At 41.2% G+C, this 16,804-nt stretch overlaps 4 protein-coding genes across 6 annotated transcripts; 2 read left to right on the top strand and 2 right to left on the bottom strand.

Moving 5' to 3' along the window:
* Window positions 1-868: 868 nt before the first annotated feature.
* On the top strand, window positions 869-2,181 carry LOC130131544 (gamma-crystallin S-1-like). Of its 2 annotated transcripts, none has more exons than XM_056301275.1 (3): window positions 869-883; window positions 1,211-1,453; window positions 1,909-2,181. In XM_056301275.1, the coding sequence occupies exons 1-3, from the start codon at window positions 875-877 to the stop codon at window positions 2,179-2,181; spliced, it is 525 nt and encodes a 174-aa protein (XP_056157250.1). In that variant the 5' UTR covers window positions 869-874. The 2 variants fall into 2 exon arrangements, with proteins under 2 accessions (XP_056157250.1, XP_056157249.1); XM_056301274.1 differs by having other exon boundaries at window positions 875-883; window positions 1,211-1,464; window positions 1,920-2,181.
* A 1,372-nt stretch (window positions 2,182-3,553) lies between these two features.
* LOC130131543 (gamma-crystallin M2-like) lies at window positions 3,554-4,865 on the top strand. Its single transcript, XM_056301273.1, has 3 exons — window positions 3,554-3,562; window positions 3,680-3,922; window positions 4,590-4,865. Exons 1-3 carry the CDS (start codon window positions 3,554-3,556, stop codon window positions 4,863-4,865), a joined length of 528 nt encoding a protein of 175 aa, XP_056157248.1.
* A 503-nt stretch (window positions 4,866-5,368) lies between these two features.
* Window positions 5,369-6,231, bottom strand: LOC130131542 (gamma-crystallin S-1-like). 2 transcript variants are annotated; one of them, XM_056301272.1, is made up of 3 exons: window positions 6,223-6,231; window positions 5,773-6,015; window positions 5,369-5,638 (listed from the first exon to the last, which is right to left on the bottom strand). In XM_056301272.1, the coding sequence occupies exons 1-3, from the start codon at window positions 6,229-6,231 to the stop codon at window positions 5,369-5,371; spliced, it is 522 nt and encodes a 173-aa protein (XP_056157247.1). The 2 variants fall into 2 exon arrangements, with proteins under 2 accessions (XP_056157247.1, XP_056157246.1); XM_056301271.1 differs by having other exon boundaries at window positions 5,369-5,632; window positions 5,758-6,015.
* Window positions 6,232-10,545: 4,314 nt separating this feature from the next.
* LOC130131540 (gamma-crystallin M3-like) lies at window positions 10,546-11,339 on the bottom strand. The gene is made up of 3 exons (XM_056301268.1): window positions 11,325-11,339; window positions 10,965-11,204; window positions 10,546-10,824 (listed from the first exon to the last, which is right to left on the bottom strand). The coding sequence occupies exons 1-3, from the start codon at window positions 11,337-11,339 to the stop codon at window positions 10,546-10,548; spliced, it is 534 nt and encodes a 177-aa protein (XP_056157243.1).
* Window positions 11,340-16,804: the final 5,465 nt, after the last annotated feature.

Genomic DNA, 16,804 nt, shown 5'->3' on the forward strand with positions numbered 1-16,804 from the left:
AACAGTGAGTTGCATTTTCCTCCATTCTAAATATATTGAAAGAGGTAGAATGGAGATATTTTCAAATAAAGGAGCTTCCTTAGATGGGTCATTTTAAAGACATGGAGAAATATTGGTGCCAGAAAAAGTGGATAGAGTTTTGACACCAGTTCACTTTTTCATTTGTTGTTAATCTGCATTAAGGTCATACAGTTGCATAGTGTGAAACACTGACCCTCAGCTCCCACCAAACGGTTTTGTGACGGTTCTGGCTTAGTCATGCTGTTGGCTGCTTTTAGCACATGGTCACTGTTCTAAAAAAGGTGAATAGAACCTGAAACATGCCTCGTTGGCAGAGCCAGCAACCATGAAAGGTCAACCACAATGTTCCACATGACAGGAAAAAAAAAAACCTTTTGTCTGCAGAGGGAAACACCGTGAGAATGGGAACACTGATATTGACATTTATTACTATTGTCATTACTGCTAAGAAGAAAGAAAAAGTCAGTTTTTGATATCAGTCTGCAGCGTCTGCCGTGTGGGATGAGTTTTATCCAGTTATGGAGAGTACCATCTGAATTTTTAGCGTTCACCGTGACAAAAGGATCCCTTCTGACCAACATTTACCGCAAATAATGAGCATCGTATTTGAGATCGTTTCGTTCCAATCAGGGTTTGGTAATATTAACGCTACAGACCACACACCCCTCACTGTCAGTTTTGTGAAAAGGCCGGAGTGGAGGACAGAGAAGACACCAGTGAGCATTCTGCTGACTCGCCCACCTGCCTATTTGAATGACAACAGGTAGCAACAAACCTTTCCAAAGGTCAGGTGTATATAAAGAATTTCCTTGATCCAGTGAAAACACAAGAGGGAGGCTCACCAACAGCAACCATGGGCAAGGTATACCTTTTTGTTTGTACCCCTGGGTAAAATGGTGTTTTACAAATACTTTTTATAGTTTGTTGTAGCGCAATCAGGTGCTAAATGGACAATAAAGTTGAGACAATGACGATAAAGTAGTTGCAAGCCAATTTAGTCCTTGTTATCTGTGACTAAATCTAAGTTTTTCCCCCATGCAGAAACAAACACTTGGACTCTTTCACACCATTAGTGTACACTGCTACCCACTCAGAGATTTGTCATAAACTTGTTTTATGGATTCGAAAGTGTTCATTTTACAGCCTCTGCAGGTTGTGACATGCATATCATTTCCTTCTCTGTCCTCAGATTGTCTTCTACGAGGAGAGGAACTTCAGCGGCCGTCACCATGAGTGCATGAGTGACTGCGCTGACCTGCACTCCTACTTCACCCGTTGCCAGTCCATCAGGGTGGAGAGTGGCATGTTCATGATCTACGACCGCGCCAACTACATGGGCCACCAGCACTTCCTGAGGAGGGGGGAGTACTCCGACTGTCAGCGCATGATGAGCCTGACCGACTGTGTCCGCTCCTGTCGTATGATCCCTATGGTAAAGAGCTAGTGCTGCCAAAATCATTTCTGAACTTCTCCACAGGGAGGCAATTCTGTTTCCACAGCTGGTGCATGTTACACTGAACACAGCAGAGAGGGATTTAAGATACAGCATGCCTAAATACCCTACAATACTCAAAAACAGAAGCAAAATTCACACAGATGCAAACGAATACGCCCGCCTTATAAAGTGCACAACGCTCACATAGGCAACAGCAAAGATTGACCTCGGCAGGTAACACAGACACTCTTGCATAATACAACCTTGACATTTGCAAGAAAATAGGACAGACATTTGATACAAGTGATTTGTCACTGGCAAGAGAGAGCAATGCAAAAGTCCAAACTTGTAACATCACAGACAGGATCATAAGGCCATAGCTGTGTGCTGATCACTGTATTCATGCTCTCCCACATGTTACTGATGTACCTCTTTCGTGGTTCTCCTCTCAGCACCGCGGCAGCTTCAGGTTAAGGCTGTACGACACCCAAGACATGGCAGGCCAGATGATGGAGCTGAGCGACGACTGTCCCAATGTCATGGATCGCTTCCGCGCCCCTGAAATCAGCTCCTGTCAGGTGATGGATGGCCACTGGCTGATGTACGAGCAGCCCAACTACAGGGGCAGGATGTTCTACCTGAGGCCCGGCGAGTACAGGAGGTACAGCGACTGGGGAGGCATAAGCCCCAGGATCGGCTCCATCCGACGCCTCATGGACCTCTGAGGAGGTGGTCCTCATGAAATGTCTCCTGTATGCCTTTTTTCACACGTTGAATAAAATGGTATCAGTCCCTCGCATCTCTTTGCTGTTTTCTCATCATTCTTTTCCTTCAGGTCTTACACTTGTCCAACACCCAGGTTCCAAAGGAATAACATTTCTTTTTATAATCAGCGGAGGTTTGGGGGGATTCAGCTAAAAATTTGTGGAGTTGTGCATTTCGCTGAATATGTTTCCACCTTTGATCTCCATTAAACGTTGTTTATAGTATATTAAAGCAAACTATTCAGGAGTACATGGATTCATTTCCATCTATCCATCCATTCATTATCCAAGCCGCTTATCCTCCTCTCAGGGTCGCGGGGATGCTAGAGCCTATCCCAGCAGTCATTGGGTGGCAGGCAGGCAGACACCCTGGACAGGCTGCCAGTCCATCAGGGCGGACACACACATTCACACCTAGGGACAATTTAGTATGGCCAATTCACCTGACCTACATGTCTTTGGACTGTGGAAGGAAACCCACACAGACACAAGGAGAACATGCAAACTCAACACAGAGGACGACCTGGGATTCATTTCCATCATTGTTTATATGACACATCTGCTGACCTTTATCACAAAGAAGTAATGACACGAGTAACAACGTAGTGTAGATATCTAGATAATATTTGTTTGTTTGACAGTAGATGCTTTTTGTACCATATTTTATTTGTTTTTAGGCGATAACGTCATCTTGGTGGAACGGATGATTCAAGTGTCATACCTTGAGGTCCCTTTTTGGTTTGGGTGGATGAAATGGGGCCCGAAAATCAACTCAAAGTTAGCCTGACTGGTAAAGACGGTCTTAAAGAACAGCATCTCATTCACTGATTACCACCTCTAGTGACATTTGATAGCGGAAGGTAACAGCTTCAAAGGTTAAAATGGCGGCAAAATCATCTTCCATTACACAGTAAGCCAAAAAAAAAAGGATTTCCGTCTTTACCCATTACCTCCAAAGGCCGAACATTTGGACTAAGTACAATGTGAAATATACACATAAATATGCATGAAAAGATGTAACGATATAAGAAAGTGTTTTGTGAATGAAACTAACACAAAAACAATACATAGTTTTGCTGATGCCGTGAGCCAGGACCCTTGGGTCGCTAGCGTTGTTTTGATCAATAGCGATGAACATTATAAAACCGGTCAACAACAACCCATCACACTGTGAAGCGTAGCTATACATAACCAGATTTGTGTCCCGATCTGTAGATAGAACCTATTTGAATGACAATACTTTATGCTGTGCAATCACACGGCTGTTTTTCATAAAAGGACAGCTGCACAGAGAGCCTTCATTGAGTGTCAATCGGGCCCTGCGAATCCAGCAATGGGGAAGGTAAGCTTATAATGTTGAATCAATTGGAAATACAGAACTAAACCATTTAGAGGCCATAAGAAGATTTTCTTCTAAGATGAAAATAATATAATTTTGGGGGGGGGGGATTCTTTGCAGATCATCTTCTACGAGGACAGAAATTTTCAGGGTCGGCACCATGAGTGCTTGAGCGACTGTGCCGACCTGCACTCCTACTTCACCCGCTGCAACTCAATCAAGGTGGAGAGCGGCTGCTTCATTGTGTACGAGAGACCCAACTACCTGGGCCACCAATACTTCCTGAGGAGGGGGGAGTACTCGGATAACCAGCGCCAGATTGGTATCAGTGACTGTATCCGGTCTTGCCGCATGATTCCATTGGTAAGCTTTGGTTGGGGGAACATTGCATATGAAATTCGATCCAAACCATCTTACAGCTCCACGAACTTGTATGGGGGACCATAATCTAGATTTAATTGTTTAATGTCTACATATTGTCCTTATTGAACCAATTATTGGAGCCATGTTAGATCCTTTTTAATTCCAATTCAGTGACACAGCAAAAGAAGATCAGGTATTTCCTTTGCTGTAACCAAAAGAATGTCTAACCCTTAACAGAAAAAATTGAGTAATTACGTGAGTAACGTCTCTTTGAAAGCTGTTCCTTGTAATAACAATAGTTACAAGGACCTTTGGAAACCTAATAATGAGTCTGTTTTTGTTGGAGAGAATTTACTCTAGTCAAAAAAAAAAATAGTGTGACGTACACATAGTTCAAAGAGAATTAACTGTAAAGATGGCCCTTAGCATTTGCTATAACTAGCATCGAGTAGAATTAAGCCAAATCAAATGAATAAAATTTGTGTTAGGTAATGTGACAGAAAAGTACACCATAATGCTTTTCATATACCCGTCTGTAATTGTTTAAACTTTGTGAAGCACAGGGAAGTGTCCCATGTGAAAACCCCTGCCTGGCACTTTAATAAGATAACACAAGCACTGTTGTACTCCGGTTTAGTGTAATAATGTTCTCTCCCTGTGTTTAAAGCACCGCGGGGCCTACAAGATGAGACTGTATGAGCATCCAGACCTGAGTGGCCAAATGCACGAGGTTAGCGAGGATTGCCCTAATGTCCAAGACCGCCTTCATGTGTCAGATATCAACTCCTGCACTGTAGTGGACGGTCACTGGCTGCTCTATGACCAGCCAAACTACCGGGGTCGAACCTACTACATGAAGCCTGGCGAGTACCGCAGATACAGTGACTGGGAAGGTGTAAGTCCAAAGATTGGCTCTCTCAGGCGAATCACTGACTTCAACTAGAAGATTTCAACCGATCTTTCCCCATCCGTTCACAATAAACATCCTTGTTTAAACTGTGTGAGTGTTTGTGTCTGCATCCAAAAGATATTAGCATTCAATGCATCCACAGAGTGAAATGAGGGATGTGGGTTTAATGCTTGCTACAGCTTACATTAGAGTACTTGGAGATCAAGTTTCTGATATAATGATAATTTCTAATCTCCTCATGAAACAATAGTGTGAGGAAATCAGAAATATTGTCTATTCTCTGAGAGGTGTTTCATGGCGTCGCCAAGTAAGTAAATTTTCCATTCTAATTAACAAACCATCTGTTAGTGTACAATATTTTGATCTGAATTAAATTATTTGAAAGACCCCTGCGGGAATGGAAGAGATCCTGTCCCCCAAGGTAAATCCCTGATCAGTAATGTAACAAATAAAAAATGCAGAAGGCAGCCCAGTGCATTTTTTGGACAGATTTAATGACAGTACTTCACATCACATTGTTTGGCTATTATCTCTTCTTACAAGGTGATACGTTTGATGGAACCAACCCTAGAGCTCATGCTTCCCCACTCGGTAAATCTCCTGTATTCATTGGGGCGAATTAGATACTGTCGACCCCTGTAATGGGGATGCTCATAGAAGATCCAAAACCCATCCGTCACGTTGCAGGAGTTGATGTCGGTTATATGGAAACGCTCATAGAGGGAGGGGCAGTCTTCGGTCAGCTCGACTGACTCACCTCCAAAATCAGGGCGCGGGTAGATTATCATTTTGTGAGATCCCTGGAGCTGGAAAAAAAGAATAAAGTGCTTTATAAATTAGGACTATATGAACTTCAGAAGTTACAGTGCCAGTGGAGAATCATCAGCAAAGAAATACATCTTTTGATAACACAGCCCTCAACCACATGGTGGGAGCTTACCATAGGGATCATACGGCAGGACCGCACACAATCATTGAACCCCATCCAGCGCTGGTAGTCTGGATATTCGCCCCTCTTGAGGAAATACTGGTAGCCCATGTAGTTGGACCTCTCATAGACCATCCAGCCACCGCTGTCAACCCTAATGGAGTTACAGCGGCTGAAGTGGGAATGCAGGTCTGAGCATTCTACACTGCACTCATACGAGCGACCCTGGAAGTTCCTGTCCTCGAAGAAGATGATCTGAAAACAGATCAATGGGGTTTTTTGGAGGGGGATTGTAAGGATTCTGTAGATATTTTCTAGCAGTGAACCCAAAAGAAAAAGAATATGCGGACTTTACCACATCACAAAAGGGTCTTAAATTATCCCTTTTCATTGATTGCGGTGGAATAATCTGTGTAGGTACACAGAGGCACAGAAAATGCATAGCAAAACAACCAGCCTTACCTTTCCCATTGTGTTAGCTAGCCTCCGTCACACTGTAGCACCAACCGTGTGCGCCAGGCTGTCTTTATAACCCACGGACAACCTGGAACATTGTGATTTAAATCAATAGCTTGGCTTGTCAGCTATTCTCGCAGAACAATGTATTTTTTTGTTGTTCAGGTCAACAAAGCAAATCAGCTCTTTTCCTATGAGCAATGGCTTCCCTATAACTGGCTGGGATCTTTGTTTGACGATGAAAATGTCTCATTACACAATACAAATAAACTACAGGTAACTATTACATTATAAGAAAAATATTTTTGCAACTCATTTTTGCAATTCATTTGCGGTTACTTGCAATGGTTTATTTTGAATTAAGTGTTGGAAGGTACTTCTCACATTTAAAGCAAAAGAAATCAAATCGCCTGTTTATAAATATTTTATTTGTTCAGTCTTTCACGGTTTACAAACTACGGCTTTAACAAACACAAATTTCAGTTTGATATCGTTAATACATTATGCACGAACAAGGTAAATGTGTCTAGAAATTACATTAGGCCATAATACATCTTGTGTTGTAAGCTCACTTTAGCTGTTCTCAAAATTAGTTTAACATTAACAGTGGATGGTGATACTGTGTGGTCAAAATGGATTACATGGAATACATAGATTAAAGTGATCAATTTTGTGCTATTGCCAAATCAAATACATCAACCAGTCACAGCTAATTATCCACATATCTCTACTTTTCAAAACTTCTCTATAGGGTGGGTTTTTAATTCATTGCTATGAGGCTACGTTTAGTGCTGTTACAAACTGCAGGCAGACACTGCCATTGCCTTGCTTCTGTGCAATAAGTGATGCCCGCTGCTTTATATAATTTACGAATCAGTCACTATTCATTTCTTTATCGTCAGCATGACTATTTTCTTTCATTATCTAATTACTGGTTCATTCAGTTTTACTTTTGTTTGACTTTAACACCCCATTGTGACATTTCTATAGGCTGTTCTCTGGAACAGTATTCATCCAGCACAGCCACTCAACAAGAAATGTGACAGGATCAGATTTGAAATCAAGCGTATGGTGCAATACTTAGTTTAAATCCAAGATTTACTCACTTATCACTGTACAAGAAAACAAATGACAGATTTGTCAGTTTTTTGTGAACGTTATAATCGCTGTGTGTTGCATGTCATTAGTGGTTAAATAAAAATCCCACTTACTAACTAACCAGAAGTCTACACCTTTCCAAATATCAGTGTAGACATTCATATGTATGGATGGTTTGAGTTGATGGAGTTCAAAGGTTCAAAGACCACTAAAAAGTTCTGCATTAGTTAAATGGCAGAAAGCATTTTAATTCATTTCAGCTGTTTCTTTTTTTTCACAATAGCACAGTTAGCATGTTTCACAGAGACGACACTAAAAAGAAATGAAAATTTGTAGTTGAAATGTAGATGTTGTAGATGCCAGATGTTGCGGCTTAGTGGGTACACAAAGTCATATATTAACATCCTGATATTGTCCCCCGCCCCCACAACCGTTCCTGAAGCCTATTGTAATATCATGTCAGATTTTACAAATCTTTATTTTGCTGGTCTCAACAGATTATAAATGATAAGAGTGAACATTTCAGATTTCTAACAGGGAGAAAGAAAAGCAACTGAAGTTTGCTGTGTTTTGCAAGTACCTGGTCCTTGATAGCTTTCTACGGTGTCAGGGAAGTTTTTATTTCCATGCTTAGTGTATAACTGGTAATTATTGTTCACAAATGCCCATCTAATCAACTTTATCAAACTATAAACTGTACAGCTATCCACATTTCTCTGACAGTGTCTTCAAAAATTAGACAATTAACCACGGTGGCCCAGTGGTTAGCGCTGTTACCTCATAGCAAGAAGGTCCTGGGTTCGAACCCCAGGCTGTCCCAGTTCCTTTCTGTGTGGAGTTTGCATTTTCTCCCCGTGTCTGCGTGGGTTTCCTCCAGATGCTCCGGTTTCCCCCCACCATCAAAAAGACATGCATGCTAGGGTTAATACTCCTGTCTGTGCCCATGACCAAGGCAATGGAAAGAAGAACTGGAGTTGGTCCCCAGGTGCTGCAACTACCCACTGCTCCTATACAATAGGATGGGTTAACTAATTCATTGTAAGAATACAATGTCAAATAAAGTGGATTTCAACTATCTTTGTGTTTGTTTGTTATCTTAAAATGAGATATTACTCATTTTCTCCAAAAAAAGCGGCTCGGTGGCGCCTCACACCAAGAAGGTCCTGAGTTCGAACTCCGGGGTTGTCCAACCTTGGGGTCATCCCAGGTCGTCCCCTGTGTGGAGTTCGCGTGTTCTCCCCGTGTCTGCAGTGGGTTTTCTCTGGGTGCTCCGGTTTCCCCCCACCATCAAAAAGACATGCATGTTAAGGTTAATACTCCTGTCTGTGCCCCTGACCGAGGCAATGGAAAGAAGAACTGGAGTTGGTCCCCGGGCGCTGCACTGCGGCTGCCCACTGCTCCTAGCTACACAGCTAGGATGGGTTAAAAGCAGAGCGTAATTTTCCCATAGGGATCAATAAAGTATCTTAAAATCGAAAATTTTCTGTTTTTGTAGGAAGATCTTTTATAGCTATCCTTTTGATTCTTCGATCCAGATAATGTTATTTCATAATAACAAGGAATCCAGATGGCAGCTCTTGTGGGTTTCTTTTTAATTTACCTAAGTGTGTAAATGTATGTTCTTCTGAGGTCATAGTACATTTTGGACTAAACTCCCTTTTAGAAATGTTGCCATTGTTTTACAAGCCACCAACACCAACTTTCTGGCCATCCAGTTGTCCTTTCATATTTCATAATTTCATCTCATCTCCTCATCAGCCGCTTCTCCAGGGTCGGGTCGTGGTGGCAACAAGCTGAGTAGGGCACTCCAGACATCCCTCTCCCCAGCAACACCCTCCAGTTCCTCCTGGGGGATCCCAAGGCATTCCCAGGCCAGATTGGACATGTAGTCCTTCCAGTGAGTTCTGGGTCTACTGCAGAGTCTCCTCCCAGTTGTACATGCTTGGAAAACTTCCAAAGGAAGGCGCTCAGGAGGCATCCCAATCAGATGCCCAAACCACCTCAATGGCTCCTTTCAACGCAAAGGAGCAGCAGTTCTACTCCGAGCTCCTTCTGGATGTCCGAGCTCCACACCCTATCTCTAAGGCTGAGCCCAGGCACCCTACAGAGGAAACTAATTTCAGCTGCTTGTATCCGCAATCTCACCCTTGCATTTCATATTCATAGTCAGTAATTCAATCATTTTATAATTTTGAAAGGCAAAATAGGGCGGCATGGTGGTGCAGTGGTTAGCGCGGTCGCCTCACAGCAAGAAGGTCCTGGGTTTGAGGCCCGGGGTAGTCCAGCTTTGGGCGTCGTCCTGTGTGGAGTTTGCATGTTCTCCCCGTGTCTGTGTGGGTTTCCTCCGGTGGCTCCGGTTTCCTCCCACAGTCCAAAGACATGTAGGTCAGGTGAATCGGCAGTACCATACTAAATTGTCCCTAGGTATGAATGTGTGTGTGTGTGTGTGTGTGTGTGTGTGTGTGTGTGTGTGTGTGTGTGTGTGTGTGTGTGTCAGCCCTGTGTGATGGTCTGGCGACCTGTCCAGGGTGTCTCCCCGCCAATGACTGCTGGGATAGGCTCCAGTATCCCCTTGACCCTGAGAACAGGATAAGCGGTTTGGAAAATGGATGGATGGATGGATGGATGAAAGGCAAAATAATCTGCCAAGGCTTGGGAGTGTTGTCAAGTTTCCGTGTACAGAAATTGTAAAGTTTACCCAAAGACCCTTAATAATTCCCAATTTTCTGTGTCACTGAGTGCACTAAAACAGTGTTCTTGTTTTTGGTATGTTGTGGAAACTCATTACATACACCTCAACTGATTATTATCCATGTTGGAAACCCTGGTGGTCACAGCAAAATATCTCAACATGGTCACCACAATTAAGCAGACCATCTCTAATCACCTACACTAATTGTTTTATAGCAATCTTAAAGAAGGTAAGATTTCAAAAAACAGTTCGTTTAATCATCTTGCATGAATGAGCTTTGCTTCTCAGAGGATTTGATTTTTACTATCCAGAGGGTTCGACCCTGTAACACCTGCTCTGAAAAAAAGTGTCCATCCGCTTTTAGAAGACAAACTTGGACTAGCAAATTAAGACAAACATACCTGGTGCATTTTGGATTATAACTATTTCATTTGAAATAATTCAGTCGTTTTTCTATATGTCAAATAAAAATGAATTCCCATTTTAAAGTTTCATATACAAGCCTTTATTAAAAATTTAGTATTCACAAAAAGAGTGAATTAACAGGATTCCATGATACGCCTGAGGGAACTGAACCTCGTCGCGTTGCTCATGCCCATATCCCTTGTGCTCCTGTACTCTCCGGGCCTCAGGTACATCATCTTGCCTCTGTAGTTGGGCTGCTCGTATATCAGCCAGTGGCCGTCCATCACGTTGCAGGACTGGCAGTCGGACATGCGCAGGCGGTCCATCATGTTGTCACAGTCGTCCATCAGCTCGTGCATCTGGCCTCCGAAGTTCTCCTTATCGTAGAGCCTAATCCTGAACTGTCCCCTGTGCTGCAAAGTTGGGGGGGAAAATCATATGAGTTTAGCGTGTGTTTTTATTTGTGGCTCAAAGTCAAATGCTGTGATTCTAAGTCTGAATTGGACCTATGTCGTGCTGGCGGCACCGCAGAATTAAATGATTTTAGATTTACCATGGGGATCATACGGCAAGACCTGATGCAGTCGGTCATCCCCATACGCTGGTAGTCGGAGTACTCTCCTCTCCTGACAAAGTACTGGTTTCCCATGAAGTTGGAGCGGTCATACACCATGAAGCAGCCGCTCTCCACCCTGCAGGAGTTGCACCTGCTCAGGTAGGAGGTCAGCTCAGGACAGTCACTGCTGGTCTCATAGGAACGACCCTGGAAGTTCCTGTCCTCGTAGAAGATGATCTGCCAAAAGAAAATTGAGAAGGTTGAAGAACGTTGCAGTGAATATTTAATTAATCAAAACGTTTATTGAGCCAATACCATCAATGGCCTAATTTTTTTTTTAAATTACGCGCCTCTTACCTTGCCTATGGTCATGGTGAGTCTGTTGCGTTTGAATGGATATACGAGGATATTTTGGCAGGTAATTGTACAACTAATGCACTGTACAGGGTACTTTTATACGCAGCTTATCATCCAAACAATCTCCATATCCATTGTTTAAAGCCCTGACTGGACAGTATGATATAGGGCCCCCCAGTATATTGAAACACATTCATTGGCGTGCTATTGGCCATTGTTTGCAAGTGTGTGTGCTGGCGGCTATTGTATCTTTTTCAAAAGCAGAGAAAAGGATAACTCTCATAGAGGCATACAGATCTGTCGAGTGGCATATTGATGGTAGCACTATACATAAAGTACAGTAATGGACTTGTAGACTTTAACATGACACATTTATAGATGGAGTGATCGCAAATTCATTCATAAAGAGGAGTTCCTCGGCTGAAACATGACCAAAGACAGTGGAACTATTATTTCTAAGTTTCATTGTCAGATTTTGATTCATACAGCTGTATAATTTTCTCTTGGTGTTGACTGGTACAGTCTTACCACTAACAGGTTCTGTTTATTGGACATTGACCTCTGAGTGGTTGCTGAGGAACATATATAGATATCTCTTGTACCATATACAGATACCTGTAGCATATACCTGTAGTAGCAAAGGTGATGGATGATGTCATGGAACGTATTGATGAAGTCACACCATCCATCCATCCATTATCTGAACCGCTTATCCTGCTCTCAGGGTCGCGGGGATGCTGGAGCCTATTCCAGCAGTCATTGGGTGGCGGGCGGGGAGACACCCTGGACAGGCCGCCAGGCTGTCATGGGCCTCGCCAGGGCATCACAGGGGAAGTCACACCTCCCCTATTAAAATCCTCCTCAAGTCCCTCAGCTGTTAAGCAGATTAACAGCAGAACACAGATGCATAGGAGTGCAGATGTAGGGCGCTTTCTTAATATGATATATGTGGAGAGATGCTGGGTATATTGGGAGAGGGAGGCTGAAGATGGAGCTGCCAGGCAAGAGGAAAAGAGGAAGGCCAAAGAGGAGGTTCATGGATGTGGTGAGGGAGGACATGCAGGTGGCTGATGTGACAGACGAAGATGCAGAGGACAGGAAGCGATGGAAATGGGTGATCCGCCGTGGTGACCCCTAATGGAAGCAGCCAAAAGTAGTAGTAGTAGTAGTAGTTGCAGTAGTAGTAGTAAGTAGTAGTTAAGGATGGATGAAGCAGAATTACGAATTGCGGAAAACAAGGACCACGAAATCAGTATGACCGAAGTGCTTATCCACAGCCTGCGCATACAGAGACAATTGAAAGCAAAATGTGAGGATCTTGAAGGCCGTGCCCGAAGGAACAATCTGAGGGAAAATGTGAGGGAAGTAACATGGTTGAGTTCGTGGAAAACCTGATACGGGAGAAACAGGATGTTAATGGTGAAATCTGCATTGAAAGAGCACCCTGGGCAGCGGGGCCAAAGACTGGGCACAACGAATGTCCCAGGGCAATAATAGTTTGCTTCCAAAGCTACAACATGAGGCAAAGGGTGCTTCAGGCTGCCTGGGCAAAGAAGGAGATTTGGGTGAACGACAACAGGATATTCTTTGATGAAGACTTCACGACCCAAGTGTTTATGGAGCGTGCAAAATACAGACAAGTAAGAAAACAACTTCAGGAAAGAAAGATCAAGTCACATGTAATTTTTCCTGCAAGACTGAAAATATTTGAGAAGGATGGAAAAATCAAGGTGTTTGACAACCCCCAGCCTGTGGCAGAGGGTCAACTTGAGTATGGTGTTAACATGGAGATTCCAGCTGGGGAGCTGGACTAGGAGTCTACACTGCAGGCTGGTAGACGCCCCGCTCTAGGAGCCGGAGAGCGCCAGCAAGTGAACTGATGTCAGGCGTAAAGACACTACTGGCTTCTCTAGATTGGCACAAAAGAGCAAAGGACTGAAAAGGTATGGATGGGTTTCCAAAACAGAGTTTATTGTCCAGGCCAAGGGGTGTGTCCCCTGCAGGGACATACAATTATTTTGAAACAAACTAATGACTGAGCCACTCCGACGTCAAATCTTTTCAAGATCTGACTACTCTGAGCATAAAATGTATGATTTTGAATATGATGTGGATCCGCGGAGCCATGTGTTTAATTTGATCAGTGACATTTGTAAATACTATTCTGAGGATCAGTTTAATGAAGATGCTGAACTAAATAATACATTTTCGTCAATACATTTCAACTGTCTAAGTCTTTATGCAAACTTCACTAAGATCAGTGATTAGTTGAAAACCTTTAAAAGTAAATTTAAGTTGATAGCCTTATCTGAGACGTGGTTAAATCAAGAGAAAGGTTTTGATTTTCGTATTGAGGGTTATGAGTTACATCATATCAGGAGTCAACAAGAGGGGAGGGGGTGTGGCCTGTATAGAGGGGAGGGGGTGTGGCTTGTATGTGGACAGTGACTTGAGATGCAGACCAGTTGAATACATGACAACTGTAATCGATGATTTCATGGAATGATGCATAACTGTGGAAACTGAAATGGAAAGGATGAGAAATATCGTTGTCACTTGTGTGTACAGAACACCAGGGTCAAATGTAGAAACGTTTAAAGATAGTATGGAAGAATTAATGAATTGGCCAAATGAAAGTAAAACATTTATAATCTGTGGGGATTTTCAATATTGACCTTCTAAATGTATCTAAACATAAAACAACATCAGATTTTTTGGATGCATTATATAGCAGAGGGCTATACCCATTGATTACCAAGCCCAGTCGAATAATCTCGAGTTGTGCAACATTAATTGACAGTATTTTTGTAAATATTATGGAGAACAATGTTAAAAGTGGCGTAATAATAAACGACATAAGTGACCATTTACCTGTATTTCTAACATATGATTGTCAAATAAAGAGAAATAAGACGGAAAATTGCTAAAGATTTGTATATACATTAAGGTGTTCTTAAGAAAATTACTACAATTTGTCCATTGCTACAATTTGTCTATTACTACAATTTGTCTAGTAAGAAAATTAATACAATTTGTCTTGCTTCATCGGTTCTCACTAAGGGTAAGAACCGATGAAGCAATAGACAAATTCAGGAATGGCCTCTTAAAAGAAGAGTGGAAAGGGGTGTATGTAGAAGAGGTAAATACTTCATATGAGACATTTCTAAAGAGCTACTTATCGCTGTATGTTTCACATTGTCCAATAATGCCATGCAAACATAAATGTAACTGTAATAAAAAACCTTGGCTTACAAAGGGCTTACAAAATGCGTGCAAAAAGAAAAATAAACTTTACAGAGACTTCATAAAATTCAGAACAAAGACAGCTTGAAAAGCGATATAAGGTTTACAAAAATAAGTTGACAATGACATTGGGACAAGCAGAGAAAGAATATTATAATGAAATGTTAAAAGAAAATCAAAATAACATTAAAGGTACTTGGAAAATATTAACAGTGTAATCGGAAATAACTGTGTCTGCAGATCTGTCCAATCATCTCATCAATGACAATAATAAGGTTATAAAAAACATCAATGAAGTGGTAAATAAATGTGATTCCGTTTTTGTTAATGTTGGGCCTAATCGCTCAAATTCCATTAAAAAACCTAACGATGGGCGAGTAGAAGGTGGCCGGAATGGAGGAAGTAAAGTGGCACCGTCTATGTTTCTAGGAGAGGTGAGGGAAAATGAAATTAGATCCATTGTAGCAAAATCCCAAAACAAGACATCAACTGGCAGTGATGGGATCAACATGATTATAGTGAAAAAGACTGACTGCATAATCAAACCTCTAAGCTATATTTTTAACCTTTCTTTTCGCACAGGTATTTTTCAGACAGAATGAAAACGGCAAAGGTTATTCCACTTTTTAAAAGGGGAGATAAACACAGCTTTACTAACTACAGACCAGTGTCTTTGCTTTCATAATTCTCCAACTTGCTTGAAAAACTGTTTGTACAAAAATTAGATGCTTTTCTTGAAAAGAATAAATTGCTGTGTGAGAGTCAGTATGGCTTTCAGACAAATTGATCTACATCTTTAGCATTAATGAAAACAATGGAAGAGATTACAACAGCAATGGAGTGTAAGAAAGACTCTACGGGTCTATTTATTGATTTAAAAAAAGCATTCGACACAATAGATCATAACATATCAGTTTCTAAGTTACATACATATAGTGTGAGAGGAGTAGTTCTAAATTGGTTAAGCAGTTATTTAGATAACAGAAAACAATTCGTACAGTTTGCTGGCAATACATCTGAGTGCATGAAGATTGAATGTGGAGTCCCACAAGGCTCGGTGTTGGGGCCGAAACTTTTCATTTTATATATCAATGACATATGTGAAATGTCAAAGATATTGCAGTTTGTTTTGTTTGCAACTGACGCAATTTTTTTAGTTCAGGAGATGATTTAAAAACGCTATATATATATACGTATATATATATACGTATATATATATATATATATATATATATATACACATATATATAGCGTTTTTTTCCAAAACCATCAATGGTGTTGTGAGTGCTCGAGAAATGAGGAGCGGAATATCAACAATATATATATGTTTATATATATATATATATATATATATATATATATATATATATATATATATATATATATATATATATATATATATATGTGTGTGTGTGTGTGTGTGTGTGTGTGTTTATATATATATGTGTTTATACACACATACACACACACACACACACACACACGCACACACACAGGTTGAGATACATATATAGGTTGATATGTATAGGTTGATATATATATATATATATATATATATATATATATATATATATATATATATATATATATATATATATATATATATATATATACACATTACCGTTCAAAAGTTTGGGATCACCCAAACAATTTTGTGTTTTCCATGAAAAGTCACACTTATTCACCACCATATGTTGTGAAATGAATAGAAAATAGAGTCAAGACATTGACAAGGTTAGAAATAATGATTTGTATTTGAAATAAGATTTTTTTTACATCAAACTTTGCTTTCGTCAAAGAATCCTCCATTTGCAGCAATTACAGCATTGCAGACCTTTGGCATTCTAGCTGTTAATTTGTTGAGGTAATCTGGAGAAATTGCACCCCACGCTTCCAGAAGCAGCTCCCACAAGTTGGATTGGTTGGATGGGCACTTCTTTGAGCAGATTGAGTTTCTGGAGCATCACATTTGTGGGGTCAATTAAACGCTCAAAATGGCCAGAAAAAGAGAACTTTCATCTGAAACTCGACAGTCTATTCTTGTTCTTAGAAATGAAGGCTATTCCATGCGAGAAATTGCTAAGAAATTGAAGATTTCCTACACCGGTGTGTACTACTCCCTTCAGAGGACAGCACAAACAGGCTCTAACAGGTACTATTTAATGAAGATGCCAGTTGGGGACCTGTGAGGCGTCTGTTTCTCAAACTAGAGACTCTAATGTACTTATCTTCTTGCT

Source organism: Lampris incognitus, chromosome 21 (assembly GCF_029633865.1).
Source record: "Lampris incognitus isolate fLamInc1 chromosome 21, fLamInc1.hap2, whole genome shotgun sequence".
NCBI classification, from domain to species: Eukaryota; Metazoa; Chordata; class Actinopteri; order Lampriformes; family Lampridae; genus Lampris; species Lampris incognitus.